General features: G+C 43.3%; 3 protein-coding genes across 6 annotated transcripts in view; 1 reads left to right on the top strand and 2 right to left on the bottom strand.

Moving 5' to 3' along the window:
* Positions 1 to 15,989, top strand: part of cenpp (centromere protein P) — a 31,443-nt gene extending 15,454 nt beyond the window's left edge. For both annotated transcript variants that reach the window (XM_084704178.1, XM_084704179.1), the window contains exons 7-9: positions 15,297 to 15,376; positions 15,502 to 15,593; positions 15,681 to 15,989. In XM_084704178.1, coding sequence (XP_084560304.1) covers positions 15,297 to 15,376; positions 15,502 to 15,593; positions 15,681 to 15,811 — 303 coding nt within the window. In that variant the 3' untranslated portion in view covers positions 15,812 to 15,989. The remainder of the gene's footprint in view (positions 1 to 15,296; positions 15,377 to 15,501; positions 15,594 to 15,680) is intronic.
* Positions 885 to 5,032, bottom strand: aspn (asporin (LRR class 1)). The gene is made up of 8 exons (XM_084704177.1): positions 4,920 to 5,032; positions 3,982 to 4,243; positions 3,744 to 3,856; positions 2,823 to 3,036; positions 2,592 to 2,702; positions 2,413 to 2,506; positions 2,118 to 2,256; positions 885 to 1,859 (listed from the first exon to the last, which is right to left on the bottom strand). The coding sequence occupies exons 2-8, from the start codon at positions 4,205 to 4,207 to the stop codon at positions 1,659 to 1,661; spliced, it is 1,098 nt and encodes a 365-aa protein (XP_084560303.1). The 5' UTR covers positions 4,208 to 4,243; positions 4,920 to 5,032; the 3' UTR covers positions 885 to 1,658.
* ecm2 (extracellular matrix protein 2, female organ and adipocyte specific) lies at positions 5,736 to 13,829 on the bottom strand. 3 transcript variants are annotated; one of them, XM_084704174.1, is made up of 10 exons: positions 13,434 to 13,829; positions 11,879 to 12,164; positions 10,645 to 10,833; positions 9,646 to 10,371; positions 9,138 to 9,253; positions 8,319 to 8,454; positions 8,079 to 8,236; positions 7,552 to 7,691; positions 7,082 to 7,408; positions 6,805 to 6,975 (listed from the first exon to the last, which is right to left on the bottom strand). In XM_084704174.1, exons 2-10 carry the CDS (start codon positions 12,144 to 12,146, stop codon positions 6,807 to 6,809), a joined length of 2,229 nt encoding a protein of 742 aa, XP_084560300.1. In that variant the 5' UTR covers positions 12,147 to 12,164; positions 13,434 to 13,829; the 3' UTR covers positions 6,805 to 6,806. The 3 variants fall into 3 exon arrangements, with proteins under 3 accessions (XP_084560301.1, XP_084560300.1, XP_084560302.1); XM_084704175.1 differs by lacking the exon at positions 13,434 to 13,829 and having other exon boundaries at positions 5,736 to 6,975; positions 11,879 to 12,161; XM_084704176.1 differs by lacking the exon at positions 13,434 to 13,829 and having other exon boundaries at positions 9,646 to 10,335; positions 11,879 to 12,161.
* Positions 15,990 to 17,021: the final 1,032 nt, after the last annotated feature.

The following is a 17,021-nucleotide window of genomic DNA, read 5'->3' as shown; positions in this document are numbered from 1 at the left end:
AGTCTATAATGTTTTTTTTATTACAGTTTTAGGCTATGTTGACAAGGACATAATTGATGGAAGGTTGGCAGTTTTTCTCAATTTGTTTCGTTTCAATTGAAGACACTATAGTGGTTTGTTTCTTATCAACAAAAAGAGATGGTCCTATATTTTGAGCAGTGCATATTTCAGGGAATCAGGACGTAATTCCATTCTTGTAAACCCACTTTCTGACCCATGTGACAGTGCTTTTTACCTTGACCTACAAATCATAGGGGCCAACCAAAATGTTGCCGTCGTCCCAAATTGATATTGCAGATCTAGCTTCAAGATCGGCCCTGTTGGTTCTACCTGGCCTGCCGGCCCTGAAGTGTATGAGCTGCCTGCATCCCAGTGTGTCCTGTCCTGCTTCACAGGTGCTAGCCGGGGCCGCGGGGACCCAGAGGAGGGAAATGGTCCGAACCTGTTGTTAGTTTTTCGAGAGAAAAAGCTGTCGGTATGTGAGACGTGGCAGAGGCAGACCCAGCCAACCTGCAGATCTGTTCCATATGTTTCCTGAGTGCAGCTGGGCTCCCACTGGCTTCACCCAATCCTGCTCCAAGTCATGATTAAGCGAAGATAACAGGCTGATTACAGGCATCTACATGCCTGGAAATCTATACAGTATATTCATCAGTTGCACGCTGAGCATGCTCTCCTTCTCTGTCAGTTTCCCCAAACTCCTGACGTTCCATCATTTCGAACTCAGATGCATCAGCCCCATCTGTTGGTTGTAAATAGGTGAAATGAACACGTCTGGCTCCAGTTCCCTCACTCGATGTTGGTATGTAAAGACACCTTCAGAAATGTCTTCATGTGAGAATATTGCTTTCTAATGATGGAAAGCGTCAGTGAGTAAACACAGAGAGGGGAATACTCAAGTTTATTTCAACATAATAAATACCATAGCACCAAACAGTAAATTAAACATTATTGTAAAAAAAAACAAACATGTTCAACTGAAACATGGAAAAATTCAGCTAATTATTGTTTCTTTTTTTGTTTTTTAAGGTGCATAGCTTAATAAGGGTTTCTAGCTTGCAAGTTATAGAAGTGTAGCATGCAATATGTCAAAGTAAGGGAGGAGAAATTCACATGAGGTTAAACTAAAGTTGTACATGATGAACCGCAAAATCCACTCATAACTACAGTACATTAGAAGCTTGACTGGGTTTCGGTGATTAATTAACCAATTTTTATGACTCCATCTTCACTACCTAGATACTGGCTTGCATTAGTATGTCTAATATTATAAACAACTTGATGTATTCCCTCATTCATGTAAACAATTGTAATCTTTATTTTTCTTCTATTGACCACCTAATTTCAAACACAGCATGTTCAAGTATTGACACCCAGCTCTTCTCTTATGCTAGTCTAAACAAATTAATTACACAAATCTAATGCCAATAAACAGTGTAAAGAAGTGGGCTTCCTTGTATAGAAGAGATACTAAATGTTGATGTGTCCATATTATTCTATTGTAACCTCAAAAGTATTGCTGTTTAGGAAGATCTAATCACTGACCCAAGATCAGTGTACAGAGGCAACCTTACTCATATCATCATGCTATAGCCTACAGCAGCCATAGAACCGAATGTTGAGGTAAGAATGCCTCCTAGTGGCTGAGGACCGATGGATCACTTTCTCCTGAAGTTGCCCAGCTGTACGCCCCTTCGGCCGGACACACAGCGGAATGTGGCAGGCTGGACATCCCAGTATTTGACAGGGTTGGCAAAAAGGCTGATTCCTGTGTAGAGGTTCTTCTTTGCCCTAGACCTTACAGGGCAGAAGTCATTGACCCCCACACTGTTTATGCTGTTGGCATGGAGGTATACCACCTAGTAAAATATACAAAGAGACCATGTTTTTGGTAAACAGGATAAGATATCAACTCTTTGAGCTACTTGCAATTTGTGTAGAACTAAAGGGCCAAAATGCGTAACCCAGGCATTATTCAAACCCTCTTCAGTTCTGTATTTACATTCACATTCAAATGAAAATGTAAAACTGAAGGATGTTTGAATAATGCCTGGGTCACAAATGCCCAGCAGTTGACATGCAGCAAAACAATAGTTTAACATTGAACCACACGTTACCTGGAGATACTTGAGTGAGCTTAAACCTGGTGGGACCTTTTTCAGCTTGTTGTTGTCCAGGTGTACTTCTCTGAGGTTTGGTATGCTGGCTAAACTTCCGTTCTCCACAGATTTGATTTGGTTGAATCCCAAACCCAATCTGTTAACACCAAAAAACATGACTGAACTAAATCTAACGAAAACATGACTCAACTAAATCTAACGAAAACGTAACTTATCTTTCGTGATGGATACAAGCAGATATTTTTCTTGCTTAGTTTGATGCAATGTGTTGCTTCAATTATCAATATTTTACCTCATCAGGTTTTTGTATCTGAGAAAGTCCTCTACTTCCACTTTTGCAATATTGTTGTAGTCCAGATGGAGCTCCGTTAGTGAGGAAGGCAAGTCTTGAAAGCATTCAAACCAAACACAACATTAAGTTCTTCATTCAACTTGGTTTTAACTTCTGAAGACAACATAACATTGTTTTACCTTTTGGCACTGCTGTTAGTTTTGCCTCTGCAATCCTTATGTACAGGGTAGACATGGAATCAAAGGCCCCCAACTCGATCCCTTTATTAGCAAGTGGGTTGGCACTCATCTCTGTTTTTGTGAAACCAGAAGATTTGGGATTAGACCATGTTTGCTTCAGTTTGAATAACAATATGCTATGTACATTAGATTGAATGCATTGCATTGCATTATAATTCAATTTCACATCACCAAGAACATGCAGTGATCTCATCCCCTTGAATGCCTCTTTCTGGACCCTGTTGATCTTGTTGTCGTGGATGCGTAACTCCAGGATGTTCTGGGGCAGGTTGGGAGGGATCTGGGTCAGCAGGTTGTAGGACAGATACAGCAGCTGCAGCTTCTCCATACTGCGGAAGGCTTTGGGGTGGACCTTTGATATCTTGTTATTGACCAGGTAGAGGGCCTGCAGAGAAAGGATTATGTCAATGTTCTGATGTAGAAAACAATCTTACAAACGTGCATCGTAGGGGTGTGGGGGGAAATCTATTCACATTTGAATCGCAATTCAGTCTTCTAGCGTTTCATATTGATTCACAAATGTCAAAACAAATTGTGAATTGATTTTTAATTGATTCGTGACCCCAAGAATCAATTTGAATCGAATCGTGAGGTACCAAAAGATTCCCACCCCTAGTACATAGTAAGAGTGAGAAACTAAGACTGTAGAGAAAAAGAAGGTCTTTTTATTTAGAATGCATTTCCTGAAGGAAGTGTATGCTTCAAACTCAGATAAAGGCTTCCCATATGATTCTTTCTACTATAATAGAGCAATTGGCTCTCAGGCCTTAGATGTGGTTTATTACCAGCTGGGACAGCGCCCATAATCAAAGAGCTTGTTTGCTTTAACAGATGTTCATAGATTGTTTTCCCTAGTTTTTGTCTGTAGTTTCTGCTGTTCTCTCAATGAAGGACTGTTGGCTTAATCGAGTGAGATTAATCTAGGCTATCAACAAATTCTGGACTGGTGTCAAAACTAACTCATGGAACAAGTAAGGCCTTATTAGAACACAGTTGAGATTTTTGTTCAACATTTAAGTAAAACACATTTAGAAAGCCTCAGTTTCACATGTATGTGAGTGTTGATCACAGTTAAGAAGATGGCTGTCTCACATAAAGCTTGTCCATGCCTTTGAAGTCATCTTCCTTAATTTCGGTTATGTCATTGTTTTGAAGATCAATCATCAATGTGTTCACTGGAATCTTGTCTGGAACTGATATTAGACCTGTAAAAGCAGACATTTCACTGCAATATCCTTGCTGCATAAAGGACCTTACGAAGTACTCGTGCACTTTTACTTGTTAGGCATGAGATTGGAATTTGAATTTTGCCTTAAGTGCTCTCACTTACCCAGATCCGAGCACTGAACCACCCGTCGAGAACACTGACAACCGAAAGGGCAGTCTGGCTCAGGGGGATCCCAGGATGGGAAAAGGTCATTATCATCATCGTCGTCATCGTCATCTGCGTCTCGCATCAAGATATCATGGTCTCTCAGGACGTCCATGATGTTGATTGGCTTGTAGGGTTTGGCATGGCACAGAGCCAGCAGACACAGCAGGACGAATGTCCTCATGGTGCAGAATGGAGGTGTCAGTCCGTTTAGAACAGCCTAGAATAAGTGAGAATGTAGACAGTGGGAAATCGTCGCAGAGGTTAACTCTGTTTTCGTTCAGACGTTCCATTTGTGTATACCTGCAGTGATTTCAAAGTGACCAGATTTTCAGTCATCTGATATTTAGGCACCTAGGTACTCAACCGTTGAATCTTTGACCAGTATTTACGCAGACTCCCGTACATATTCTGCTTCACACAGTTGTTTTGAAAAGGAATGTTCTACAGAGCATTCTCACACTTATACACGTCTTCACCATATGCCTGTGATGCTGGTCCGCTCAGGACTGCTCTGTTCCGCACCCTAGCCACAACTATTTGATTGTTCTTCATTGACTCAAAACGAAATAATTCTGCCCGATTCGTCAATATATGTACCCAAATACACCTTTTTCACGTTGTCCATATGCCGACAGACTTCTACTGTACGTTATGTGTAAAGAAATATGTTTATGTTGGAACTATTATCCGCTGTAGTCGCCTGTATCTCAAAAACATTTTTACAGATTTGTATTTGAAAATCCCTTTCTCATCAACAGGTTATGGACTTCATTCATGTGTTGACAAGAATAGCCAAGCAATGGCACCAAAGTCAAACCTCGTTAATGAATGTCTAACTCCAGAAGTAGTAAGATCTTTCAGTATTAGTTGTGATAACAGATAACATACAGTACCTCAGCTGTGTGTAGTCGTATCCTTGTTTGACTCCAGAGAGCCCTGAGGGACTGAATGAGAACTCGTCTGTAGATCCACGAAAGCCAGGTACACTGAATTCAAAGAGAATGGAAAGTGCATTACAGAAAAAAGATGTCAGAGTAACTCCCTGAATTAAAAATAGGATGATTCTCGGTCTCGGGTTAGTTTGAATAAAGAATTCCTACTCACTCACTCACACACAGATCACCGCATCTGTAGTGCTTGACTAGTTTGGAAAAGACATTGTTACCGATCATGTGCTTCTCATCAGTATTTGAACCCAAGCCAAAACAGTTAGCTTAGAATTCTGAATGGTTGGTCTTTATATAGAACACACTATTAGGTCTGTCCTCCCTTTCCCTCCCACATGGCTTGATGGCATCCTGCCATTTGAAATATTATACATTAAGTTGAATACTTCCCCTCAGAGATCAGGTTGTTTTTTTTTATACTGAAACATGAAAAAGTTTCTTTATATTTTACATACAAAAAGATTACAGCTGATAATGGACTATCCTGTAAGTGCCTTTATACATTGCTACTTTTAGAAGTTACATGATTAGATATGGTTGAATACTCCATTTCCATCTCACAAAGTGATGTTTAACAACCAGCAATGCACTCATAAGAAATAAAGGCATGGTTCCCACAAGTACCCTTTTTTTCCGTGTGGTACTGATATATGCTTGTCTCATCACAAAACGCAGTCTAAAGTGGTTCTTATGGCATACGCAGAACTTTCCAACTATGTTAAGGTTTGGCAGAGAGAAGAACCATAATGGGAGAGGGTCTTTATTCATGTTTCTTTGGGGGTATAACATTTTCCAAACCCTCAGTAAATGGAATCTGGATCTTCTATCATATCATGCAGTCGAACTTCATTCAATAAAAATTATACTTGAATAAGCTACACAATGCAAGTTTATATTGTATTGCTTCTTAGTACTACAATATAATTAAGTCTCTTTTGTCTCCTGATATTTATGTGCAAACTAATACCATTTCAGTTCAGCATGGAAATCTAATCCTCATGACATCAAATGAGGTTAACACAGACAGTTTGAGCTGTATTTCCATGGCAAAGATGACTTGCTGGGTGTTTTGACTGCGTATGCTGTGCTGCCATGCCGCCCATAAGAACTCTGAAAATACTTTATAGCCTGAGAACAATGATTCAGTAATAACACACAATATTTGTGTTAATTTATTAATAATGTGTGTCATTTATTTGAAACAAGTACCTGATGTGAAGAGCACAAATGTAAATGTCCATCTAACCTCAGCCAGCAAAATGCCAAGTGGTAGGTAGAAATATCGACATAACCACTAATAATATCCCATCTTTACAAACATTATTGGTATTTTTGAAGAGCGCACTCAAACTAGTGACCAAATACTGATGTGGGCACGATAGCTATGTGTGTGTATATATATATATCAGTGGATTTAATCTGCATTTCAGTGCATCATTGAAATCTCCCTTTAGTGAGTCTTGCGTTGACCCATCGAACAAAAATGGGAAGCATCCAAATCTTAGGCAGCAATAACAGTAGAAAGGCATCCATGAACTTGTGTCCACCACCGACAGCTCCTACTTCGCTGCTATAAATACTTATCTCCTTAGCTCTATATGAAGGTATACTGAAAGAAGATACTGCTTCTTTTCCAAACAACATCCATCTCTGGCTATATTGAAGACAAACATGTAAAAGTGGTTGCAGCATAAATGTGACATTTTCAGAGGAAATCCTATTTCTTATCAAAATTTACACGTTACAATACCGCTGAAATGCAGACAGGGGTCCGTGAGAGACTGGCGTTTTAGTTGCGCTTGATCTTTTGTAGAGTACAAATAAACAGCCCTGTCACTTAGTTTTCTGAGGTTTCAACACCACACTGGAGTACGAACGCACACAGGAGAACGCAGTCGGTGAGACTTTCCGGGGATCAATGTAGTTGTTCTCCAAGCGCAATGCCACAATGTGTGAGTCATCCTCATTAAGAGGATCACAGATGGCATCCTCTGCAAAATTCCTGTAAAAGGAATCATCATCTTTGTTAGGTAAAGCCTACCTCAGGTCTTTTTGTCAAGAATGCTGCGAGTTGAATGTGGGGTGTTATGTTTAGGTTTTTTTTGTACCTGATGTTGTTGCTATTGAGTCTGAGGAAGTGGAGGGACTTCATCTCATTGATCCCTGTGGGAACGGTGGTCAGCTGGTTGTGGTCCAGACACAGTTCTATCATAGAGCCAAAGGCACCAAAGAACGACTCAGGTTCAACCCCCTCCCCGTCCAGCTTGTTGTACGATAAGTACAGGTACTCAATACCAGGTTCCATGTGGGCAAATACGTAGCCAGGGATCCTTTCAATCTGGTTGCCCACCAGCACCAGGTGGACCAGGGATCTGGGCAGGTAGGAAGGCACCAGGTACATCCGATTATGGGAGAGGTCAATCGATTCCAGGTTCCTTTGAGGAGAAACGGGATAGACGAGAGAGATGATGTATGTAGAGAGATGGAAAGGAAGTTAGTGTTTAGTTGTGTTGCTGATATTGATAAGAGAACAAGGGTGGTGTGTTTTATTTGATTTGCAAGAAGTTTTCTTTCTCACTTGTGGTTGATCCAAGCCAATGGTGCAATCCTGGACTCATCAAGTCTATTGTGTCCGAGGGAAATCAAATTGAGGTTGGTTGTTTGGTTGAAAACAGAGTCTGAGATTTCTTCAATTAGGTTGTTTTCAAGATAAAGTTCCTGAAAAAATAATTGGTGGGTTACTGCCATAATTCAATACAATTACTTTTTACAGTTAATTGTACTCATTGTGGTGAACTGAGTTTTACGTGAAGCAATAATCCATGGTTGTGGTTTGAATCTTTTGGGTTAACCCTAATTGTAATGTTACCATTTTACATAGTTTCTCATCGGTAAACCTACTACAATGTTAAAGAAAAAATAGGTACATATGGTGTCTTTTAGAACGGTACTATTCTGTGGCAAATAATGTTGGACATATTTAACTTGCATTGCAGTCTTATGTTGCCTTATCCTGCATTTTGTAGCATTTTATGAATGGAATTTGATCGGAAATACAATGGACCAAAAATACAAAATCTATTTTCTAGTCCAGGGCCTACACACCAGCAGAGAGGGGGGTAGGCCTTGTGGGATGGTGCGGAAGTGGTTTCTTCCCATCCGCAGGTAGGACAGCTGTGTAAGAGGGGCGAAGGCTAAGGGGCTCACGTTCCCCTCACTGAGAACATTGTCCTCCATCTCCAGTGTTAAAAGGTTGCTCAGATCTGAAAGTAGGCCAAACATTTGACTTGTAACACAGCATTGATGTGTGGCAAAACATGAATCAACTCTGAACTAGCGGTTTACCTTGAAAGCTATTCTGTTCGATCTCTCGCAACTTGTTTTCGTTGATCTTCAGCTCCTGCAGTGTGGAGGGCAGATCTGATGGGACCTGCTGCAGGAGGTTTCCATCCAGGTATAAGCGGCTCAAGTGTTTAAGGCTCTTTAAACACAAATCCAATGTGTTTAAAACAGAAATGTTTATGTAATAATAGACAGACTCAGGAAATGATGAAGAGGACGCTTTAGGCGATGCCATGGAGCACATCAGAATAAGACAAGCCCTAGAAGGTCGTCAAGAAGAAGCTATTGGGTAACAACAAAGACGTGGTGCAGTGAATCAAAACATTGACTTGATGATCCCATGGCCAGAATAAAGATGTCTGCTGAAGTGAATAGAACCTCTTAGGAAACTCTCTGTTATCTCACACCCATGACCTCGCAGTACCTCTCTCTGGGCTTACCTTGCCAGCTCCGGCTCCAGCTTGTGAAAATAAGGAACAAAAGCCTAGTGTCCTCCTTAAGCTCTAGGGGAACACTTAGGAATCGGATTTATTTCCTGAAAGGTTCTGCAGGTTTCCGTCCGACTGAATAGGTTGAAGCAAAGGTGAAGTAGCTCTCTGTGCACCGCTGCTTGAGTGCATCACTCACTGACAACACTGGTAGCTTAGCTTCAAAAGCATTTCAAAAAGCCTCACGTTATTCTCTGCCGAGTTCTAAGTCATACTGTAAGTCTAGCAAAATATTTAGTATCAGCAAAAAGCTGACGGCCTGGGATGGATCTATTTAGACAATTCCCATACTGTTGACTGTTTGTGGCTGCATTTTGGAAAACTGCCCACTTACTTGAAATACTTTTGGGGCAATGCCGGCAGATGTCAGCTTATTCTTGCCAAGGTTGATCCACTCCAGGTTAGGAATCCCATTAAAGGCCCCCACAGGGATAGAGGTGATGGCATTACCTGGTGGTTTATATCAAAACACATAATCTCCTCAGCATTATGTTATCCCATGAACATTTGCAAAGGGCTAAGTCTAGATTCTTTGGCTTGCTGAAATTTTAAGGCTGTCTAAACTGTCGGACTATATATGGCAGTAAGGATGACAAGAATATGTAATAATGGTGCATCTTGAGAATTTGTCCATAGTTTATTCACTCAGTGTGTGACACTTCTTTGAAAATAGTAGGTTAAATCATTTTATAATGTGCTTTATTATGTTTTCGTGTTCAGCGGGTGGATGAGGTCAGGGGTAGAAGGGTGGAGAACATTGTCGAGCTCCATTGGAGCTAATAATTTGCGGATAAATGTGCGTCTAAAATACAGTACTGTTGAAAGGTGAAGGGTCATCTTACCCTCCAGACTGAGCGATTTGAGCTCGGGGATGGACAAAGGAGGGAAACTGGTCAGCTTTGCATTCTCACAAGTCACGATGACATCAGAAATGTCACAGCCGAGCGGAAGGCCAGCTCTTGGTGACATCATCTCTATCTCTTCTTCTTGGCCCTCCTCCTCCTCCTCTTCAACATCCCCATGATGTTCCTCAAGGGGAGCAGGGATTGGTTGGATGCTCTCCTCTGCCACCTTTGGAGGCATTTGGAAAACATCTCCTCTCAGCCACACTTCCTCCTCCTCTTTCTCCTCAAGGGCTCTCAACTTCTCCATCAGGTTCAGTTTATGTCTTATCCTCTCCTCTTCTACCTGCCTCTCCTTCTCCTTCGCAGCGGCCTCTGCCTCTTCCCTCAGCCTCCGGTCCTCCTCCTCCAGTCTCCTCTCCTCCTCCGCCTGCCTCCTCTCCTCCTCTTTCGCCAGCGTCGCCCGCAGCTCATCTTCCTCCTTTCTTCTCTCCTCTTCAAGGCGCCTCCGTTTCTCCGCCTCTTCCTTCTTGAGCTTCTTCCTCCTCCTCTTGCGCTCGGCGTCCTTCTTCAGCAGGCGCTCCTCTTCCGCCCGGTGTTCCTCCTCCTCTCTCTTGAGGATGACGTCGATCTCGGCCTGGGTGTGTGGCGCCACGGGGTCCGGGCTGGGGTCGCTGGGGTCGTTTGGCACTGGGGAATCGCCAGAGAAGTCAGGTAGATCAGGGGCTGGGCCAGCCAGCAGGCACACATGGTTGAATAGAGGAGAGGTAGGCAATGAGGAGGAAAGGCAAAAGAGGGACACACGGGGAAAACCAGAATTAGAACCCCAGTGAAGCGAGAACGAGAAACACCATCCTCAGAAACACCCAGGAATGCAGTGGTGGAAAGGGGGGGGGGGGGTAACATGCCGACCGAAGGTGATCATGTGACTGAAAGGTCAGGGGACGTTTTGCTCAATTTTGTTTCTACGATGAAGGCAGTTGGGGTAGCTATAGATACCTGCGTCCATACAGACAGGGCAACACTCTCCAGTGGGGATGAAAGGGAAGTGGCAGTGCATTGTGGGACAGGAGACCTCATCGCAGACCACCTCCCCACCGGTGCACACACAGGTGACACAGGGCTTGGGGGACCACACAGCCTTGTTGAACATGGTGATGCCCTGGTACACACACTGACCCTGCTTTCCTACAGTGGAGCGTCATGACAGGGGAAACAACAGAGTTGTGATTAGATGTTCTGGATGTCATATCATGACTATCATATCATGCAGTATATCTTACTGTAAATGGTATTGCATACTGGCATCAGACCAAACAGACATGTGACGTAAACACTGCAGGTGTTATGTCTGCTGCATCAAAGATAAAGGTCAAAGTTGAGATTGTCTGCTGCAGGTGACACTCTAGCGCTGTAATTATATACGTCTGAGTCCCATCTGTACAGTGAGAAAAATACCTAGTCATCATTTGTATTACGCTTGCCTCCATCCATATTAGGACAACTATTTAATAAATGCAGTTTCAAATCCAGAAGACTTGACACAGCTTGAGAATTGCAATGCTGACAAGGTTACGGGTTGGTACTTTTTCCCCAAAGAAAGCCTTGTTCATAATTTAATAATACTGTGGCAATCTCTGTGTTAAGTCATAAGTCACGGACGTCAAGTCGAAAATAATTCAGTCTTCTGATGATGCCGATAAGGTGCAGGGTTTTTGATGATTTTCAAATCAATGAGTATTTATGCCCAACCTCCTGGTCCCATGTGGGTAACAAATGTACATAAAACATAAACACAATATTGTTATTACAGTTAAACAGTAGACCCACAGACCTCTGAGACATGGCTTAGTTATAGTTGCAGTATTGAGAGACTTTGATTTTTCTTTTTTTTTTGTACAATGCAAATCTGTACCCAAATTGCTGTATCTTAATCATATGTGATGCACATTTAGTGTACAATGCATTGATGGGGTACTTTCTGCATCCGTATTCACTGATATAAGCATTGCCTCAGCAGCAACTTTCTTGTAACAAGGTGAGGTGGAATGGAAGTTCCTGAAAACCCTCTGCTGTTACAAAACTGCTTCAACATCAAATCAGGATCGTCTAATTGTGTGAGAATAGATGAGAGTAAATGACTTGTGCCTCACTGCCTGACTTTGTTACCAAAACCAAACGAAAATAACAAAACAAACATGGGTTACTGGGAAGGATGCCGTAAAGCACTGACCTGGAATGACATTGTAGTTGGTCTGTGGGTCCCTAACACTTCTGTAAGACTCTATGAAGACAGACGCACCACCCTCTTCTCCGTGGTCGAGAGGGAGGCTGCCTGTGCGGGTCAGGGCTTGAGAGTGGAGCCCTTCCCTGGGTCTCCCGGGCCCTGTCCGACGCCTCCTCCCCCGGGTCACCCCCGCCAGCCGCTCCTGGTCCTGGCTCTGGGCTAGGCTCGGCAACACCAGCAGCCACAGGCTGACGATAACACACAGCTGCCGCATAACTGGATGTTAGCCTACCTGGAGTGAAAGAACTCAATGGGCTCAACACTGGAGGGACAAGCAGACAAAGTGAGCTCTTATTGACCGTATAAGTCCTTGATATACCACTGTCATAATGTTTAGTTTCCCCCTGTGTTCTCCTCCTTACTCCCTTAATGACAAGTCTGACGGCGGTAGAAATAGCAAGGCGCAATACTGCCACCAGGTCTGTAATTGTCTGAACCCTTCCTAGACTGACACCCACCAGAGAAGACATGTGCGTGCATGTGTGCTTTCAGGCCTCCCGGCATTTGAGAATATGTGTGCGTGAGCTGCTTAAGAGAGCAGGGAGACCAAGACACGTCATGACTTCAGTCCACCTCTCCACTGTAGCCTGTAGGCCAACTCATTAAGGAGTCTGATACGAGCCTAAAATGCGTCTTGTGTTCTCAGCAAAAGGCAGCAAGCCAAACCTTGTTATAGATGTTAGATAACAAAGATTAGGCTCACCGCAAGCAACCAAATGTAGCAGTCAAGAACATGTAGGCATTGGGATTATCTTTAGAACATTTGAGAGGGAAATCCACCTCCAGATGACCTTGTAACACAAACAGATATATCTTATACCCAAGTCCCACACATTGTCAGCTGTACAGACACGCACGGTACAGAACGTGTAAACATGGTGGAGGACGACTCCTGTGTAATCCCGACAGAGCATGCCCAGACCCACTGCCCCAGGCTTGGAGTTATGTGGTTTGCAATAAATCGGTTCTGGAACTTTTGGGAAAGAAGGGGAAGAAAAACATCCACAGTGGAGAGAAGGGGGAGAAAAAGAGAACGGAAAACATTTTGATTAACGGGGTTCTTAGGATGACCAGGCTCAAATGGAGACACTGAAGTTTGACGCACAGTGAGGAAAGAGCAGCCTGAAGATATCCTGCAGGACAGGGGGAGACTGGATGAGTTTATTTTTAGTGACTTCTGAAGCTCAAATACTCGTGCACACAACCTAATGCTTGCCTAATGTTTTGGTCATACAAGACATACTATTTTAGCAACATCCAGAAATGTGTTATATCCATCCATCAAGGTTAAGTTGCCGTTAGCAAAACAGCTAGCACTGGCTTTAATACGGTACAGTTGAGAGTGATGGTCCTGGTTCAAGACAGACCATGTAGCATGCAAAGCCTTTGCACACAGACATACTGACAACATCCACGACAACCTTATTAGATGTTTGAGGAATTTGCTACTGTAACTAAGTAACAGGATAAACAGAATGATCAGAAGGACTCTGTACGTTACCAGTGGTTTGCAGGCGATTTGCAAGGCCAAATATTTTCCACTCTTTCCTAAGCTCTCTGGACAGTGCCAGCAGCTGTAAGACAGTGTGCGACTGCTCTGCTGCTGAACAGATAGATGTTTTAAACAGACAAGCCTGTTCGGCTGGGGCTGCATGGGGAAGCCAAGACTTGCCTCAGGAAAACTTTTGAAGTGAAGTAGTTACTGCACCATCAGAGGGTCACTTACGTTTGGTTCTTCTGGGAAAGGTGGAGAGGGAGAAGTTGGTGATTTCTCTGCCCTAATTACTGGCCAGTGGGAGTGCTTAGTTGTGTAGTCAGCAGATTGAGGTGGCCCCTCTGGTTTATCATTACCGGCCTGAGAATGGACAACGGCTCTTGCGATCCGCCAGGACTCATCAGGAACCCACTTACAGAGCGAGTCAGAGGGTGAGGTGGTACCATCTTGACTATGTCCTGATCACACAGGATCTTTTTCAGCAGCACAAAGCTGGGCTGTGTTGTACCGTGCTGGACACGCCCCAGGTGCTGAGGCGACTGTGCTAGTCTAGGAACACGTCGCCCAATCAGCTTCATGTATTCTCATGCAGGGGAGGGCGCTACCGGGTTAATGGTCTGTGAACCTTTTTTTTTTTGGGGGGGTGGGGGTGGTGGAATATCATGGAAAAGTAGCCTAATTATCTGGTTGTATCACTGTTGAGTGAATCATTTCAGAAAGATGAAATACCCTGACTATAGAGAAGTACTAATGTTGTTTTATTACTTTTTTTGTAACGAAATGAAGTTCAATACGCATCTGCTACTTTAATTGGCCTCGAAAACAAAAGGGATTTACATTATGTGAACTTTTCTATTCCAGCACTAATATTCTCTTTTTCTTTTTAAGAAGTTGATGTCAACGGTTAAAAATCAAGAGAAAATGTGTCAGGTCTATCATGTGACCTATTCCTTTGTTTCTGGCACCACGGCTCTGTTCCAAACATAGACCCGTAATGTGCCAAAGGTAACTGCGACTGGAAAAACGGCCCCAACGAAACTTTGCCTTCATAGAAAAACTTGACAACCCTTTCTCTGTAATCCCTCATGCATGCATGTGTGTGGGTACTGTGACTCTTCCTCCTTGTAGTCATGTGAAAGGTGTGTCTGTGACTCGGGCTGCTTGTCGTCATGTGAAAGGTGTGTCTGTGACTCTTCCTCCTTGTCTTCATGTGAAAGGTGTGTCTGTGACTCTTCCTCCTTGTAGTCATGTGAAAGGTGTGTCTGTGACTCTTCCTCCTTGTAGTCATGTGAAAGGTGTGTCTGTGACTCGGGCTGCTTGCCGTCATGTGAAGGGTGTGTGTGACTCGGGCTGCTGGAATGTACAGCTGCTTCTATTGAACTCCCCGCTCCTCTACCTGCCACCACACACACACACCCCTGAAGCTTATCGTCCGCCTGCTCCTTTTGTCGTAGCAAGAATATTGATGTCGTTAAGTGACAAGGCTACAATACCGCAACAAACAGGCTGGACCCAGACAGTGTGACCACATGGCTCCTTAATAACTGTGTTGATGGGCACTTTACCTCGAGGGGTAACTACCTTCTCCACAGGACTAGACAATGGAAGTATAGAGGGACTAATGGCCAAGTGGCACTGTCTGGAATCATTCTGATAGCGTAGCATTAGGAATATGCAGCTGAGACACCAAACGTGGTAATTTAAGGGACAAGCGGTTGGTCACTTTGGCTTTATTTGGTACATTGTAAACATCCTTGCATAAATAAACCATGAAAAGTAAAAAGCTACAGCATCTCAAATAGTCATAGGACATTGGCCAGTTCCTAACTCTGGTCGACCTCTCATTCTAAGACCCTTGTTACTTTTCAGGAGAAGTATTCAGATGTGGTCAGTCTCCCTGGTGGCTGGCGGTCAGAGGTGATGCTTATCCAGAACCCTCAGCTCCCAGGGTAAAGTCCAGCTGAGCTGCACATTCACTGACGAGAACAGCATTTATATGTCCATTTGTTTTGCACTGAGCATTCGGCTACAGCAAAGTCTATAGAGCAGTGGTCATATGTGCTGACTCCTACAGGTGTGCCCTCATGATCCACTGGAGCATTGAGGTGACCACGGAGGGAGAGATCACAACCGACATACAACTAGTGACTAAACTGCCTGAAAAGGGTGAGTTTTGCCTTCACACGGTTAGGTAATCTTCCACAAGTTGGCCAGTATAACCAATCTTATGTCATTGGTTTTTTTGAATCGCAGCCTGTCAGATGGACACCAGCAATCTGATAGAGAATGTTCCAGACATGTTCCAGAGTCTTCTTCGTGTCGTTGGAGTGGAGGTCTCCATTGACTGCATCATCCAAACTGTGTGGCGCATGACCACCTATTAAAGTATACAACTCATTTTCGTTTGTAATTATTTTATTAAGTATAAAGCTCTTTACAATCACCCATTTAAAAATGTCAATGCCATTTGTACATATTCTATAATCACATTTATAGATGTTTATATCATGTTTACATACAATGTCATTAGTCAAGATCTAAAAAAATAAATAATTTAAATATGAAAGGCTAGACGGCAATGTCCAATTTGTATTTTCAAATATTCTTTATGTACACATGTATTATGCTTCTTAGGTATCACAGTGCTTGTGATATTTGAGTGTTAAGATAAGTGGTTTGATCTGTCAGCTTCACTACTTACTTAGCAGACCATATAGTATGGCACATGATGTCACTGTCCTCTTGACCGCATGAGGCCTTACTACAGAGGTAAACCCATGTACTGAAACTTGATGTTACTGTCCTCTGACTGCATGGGGCCTTACTACAGAGGTAAACCCATGTACTGAAACTTGATGTTACTGTCCTCTGACTGCATGGGGCCTTACTACAGAGGTATGTTACTGTCCTCTGACTGCATGAGGCCTTACTACAGAGGTATGTTACTGTCCTCTGACTGCATGAGGCCTTACTACAGAGGTATGTTACTGTCCTCTGACTGCATGAGGCCTTACTACAGAGGTATGTTACTGTCCTCTGACTGCATGAGGCCTTACTACAGAGGTATGTTACTGTCCTCTGACTGCATGAGGCCTTACTACAGAGGTATGTTACTGTCCTCTGACTGCATGAGGCCTTACTACAGAGGTATGTTACTGTCCTCTGACTGCATGAGGCCTTACTACAGAGGTATGTTACTGTCCTCTGACTGCATGGGGCCTTACTACAGAGGTATGTTACTGTCCTCTGACTGCATGGGGCCTTACTACAGAGGTATGTTACTGTCCTCTGACTGCATGGGGCCTTACTACAGAGGTATGTTACTGTCCTCTGACTGCATGAGGCCTTACTACAGAGGTAAACCCATGTACTGAAACTTGATGTTACTGTCCTCTGACTGCATGGGGCCTTACTACAGAGGTAACCCCATGGACTGAAACAGGACATGGGGTTACTTAGCCTCAAATACCTGCTAATGTATGCCAGTCTGAACAAACATTTCGTCAAGATGGCTGTTCAGTTCTGCCCTCACAGCCCCTCACATATAGCACCACACCACTCAACGTGCAGAAGAAGGTGCTAAAAGCACTCCAC

Source organism: Hypomesus nipponensis, chromosome 9 (genome assembly GCF_054491055.1).
Source record: "Hypomesus nipponensis isolate SF chromosome 9, ASM5449105v1, whole genome shotgun sequence".
Taxonomy (NCBI): domain Eukaryota; kingdom Metazoa; phylum Chordata; class Actinopteri; order Osmeriformes; family Osmeridae; genus Hypomesus; species Hypomesus nipponensis.
Note: the sequence above shows the minus strand (reverse complement) of the source record. Positions and strands in the feature narration are given on the sequence as shown.

Coding starts and splice junctions, on each gene's coding strand:
- aspn (XM_084704177.1), bottom strand. CDS start 4,207: ATGAGGACATTCGTCCTGCTGTGTCTGCTGGCTCTGTGCCATGCCAAA. Junction 2,257..2,412: donor AGATACAAAAACCTGATGAG/GTAAAATATTGA, acceptor TGGTGTTAACAG/ATTGGGTTTGGGATTCAACC. Junction 1,860..2,117: donor GCTCACTCAAGTATCTCCAG/GTAACGTGTGGT, acceptor ATATTTTACTAG/GTGGTATACCTCCATGCCAA.
- ecm2 (XM_084704174.1), bottom strand. CDS start 12,146: ATGCGGCAGCTGTGTGTTATCGTCAGCCTGTGGCTGCTGGTGTTGCCG. Junction 7,692..8,078: donor GCCTACCCCCCTCTCTGCTG/GTGTGTAGGCCC, acceptor TTATTTTTTCAG/GAACTTTATCTTGAAAACAA. Junction 7,409..7,551: donor TTGGCTTGGATCAACCACAA/GTGAGAAAGAAA, acceptor TTCTCCTCAAAG/GAACCTGGAATCGATTGACC.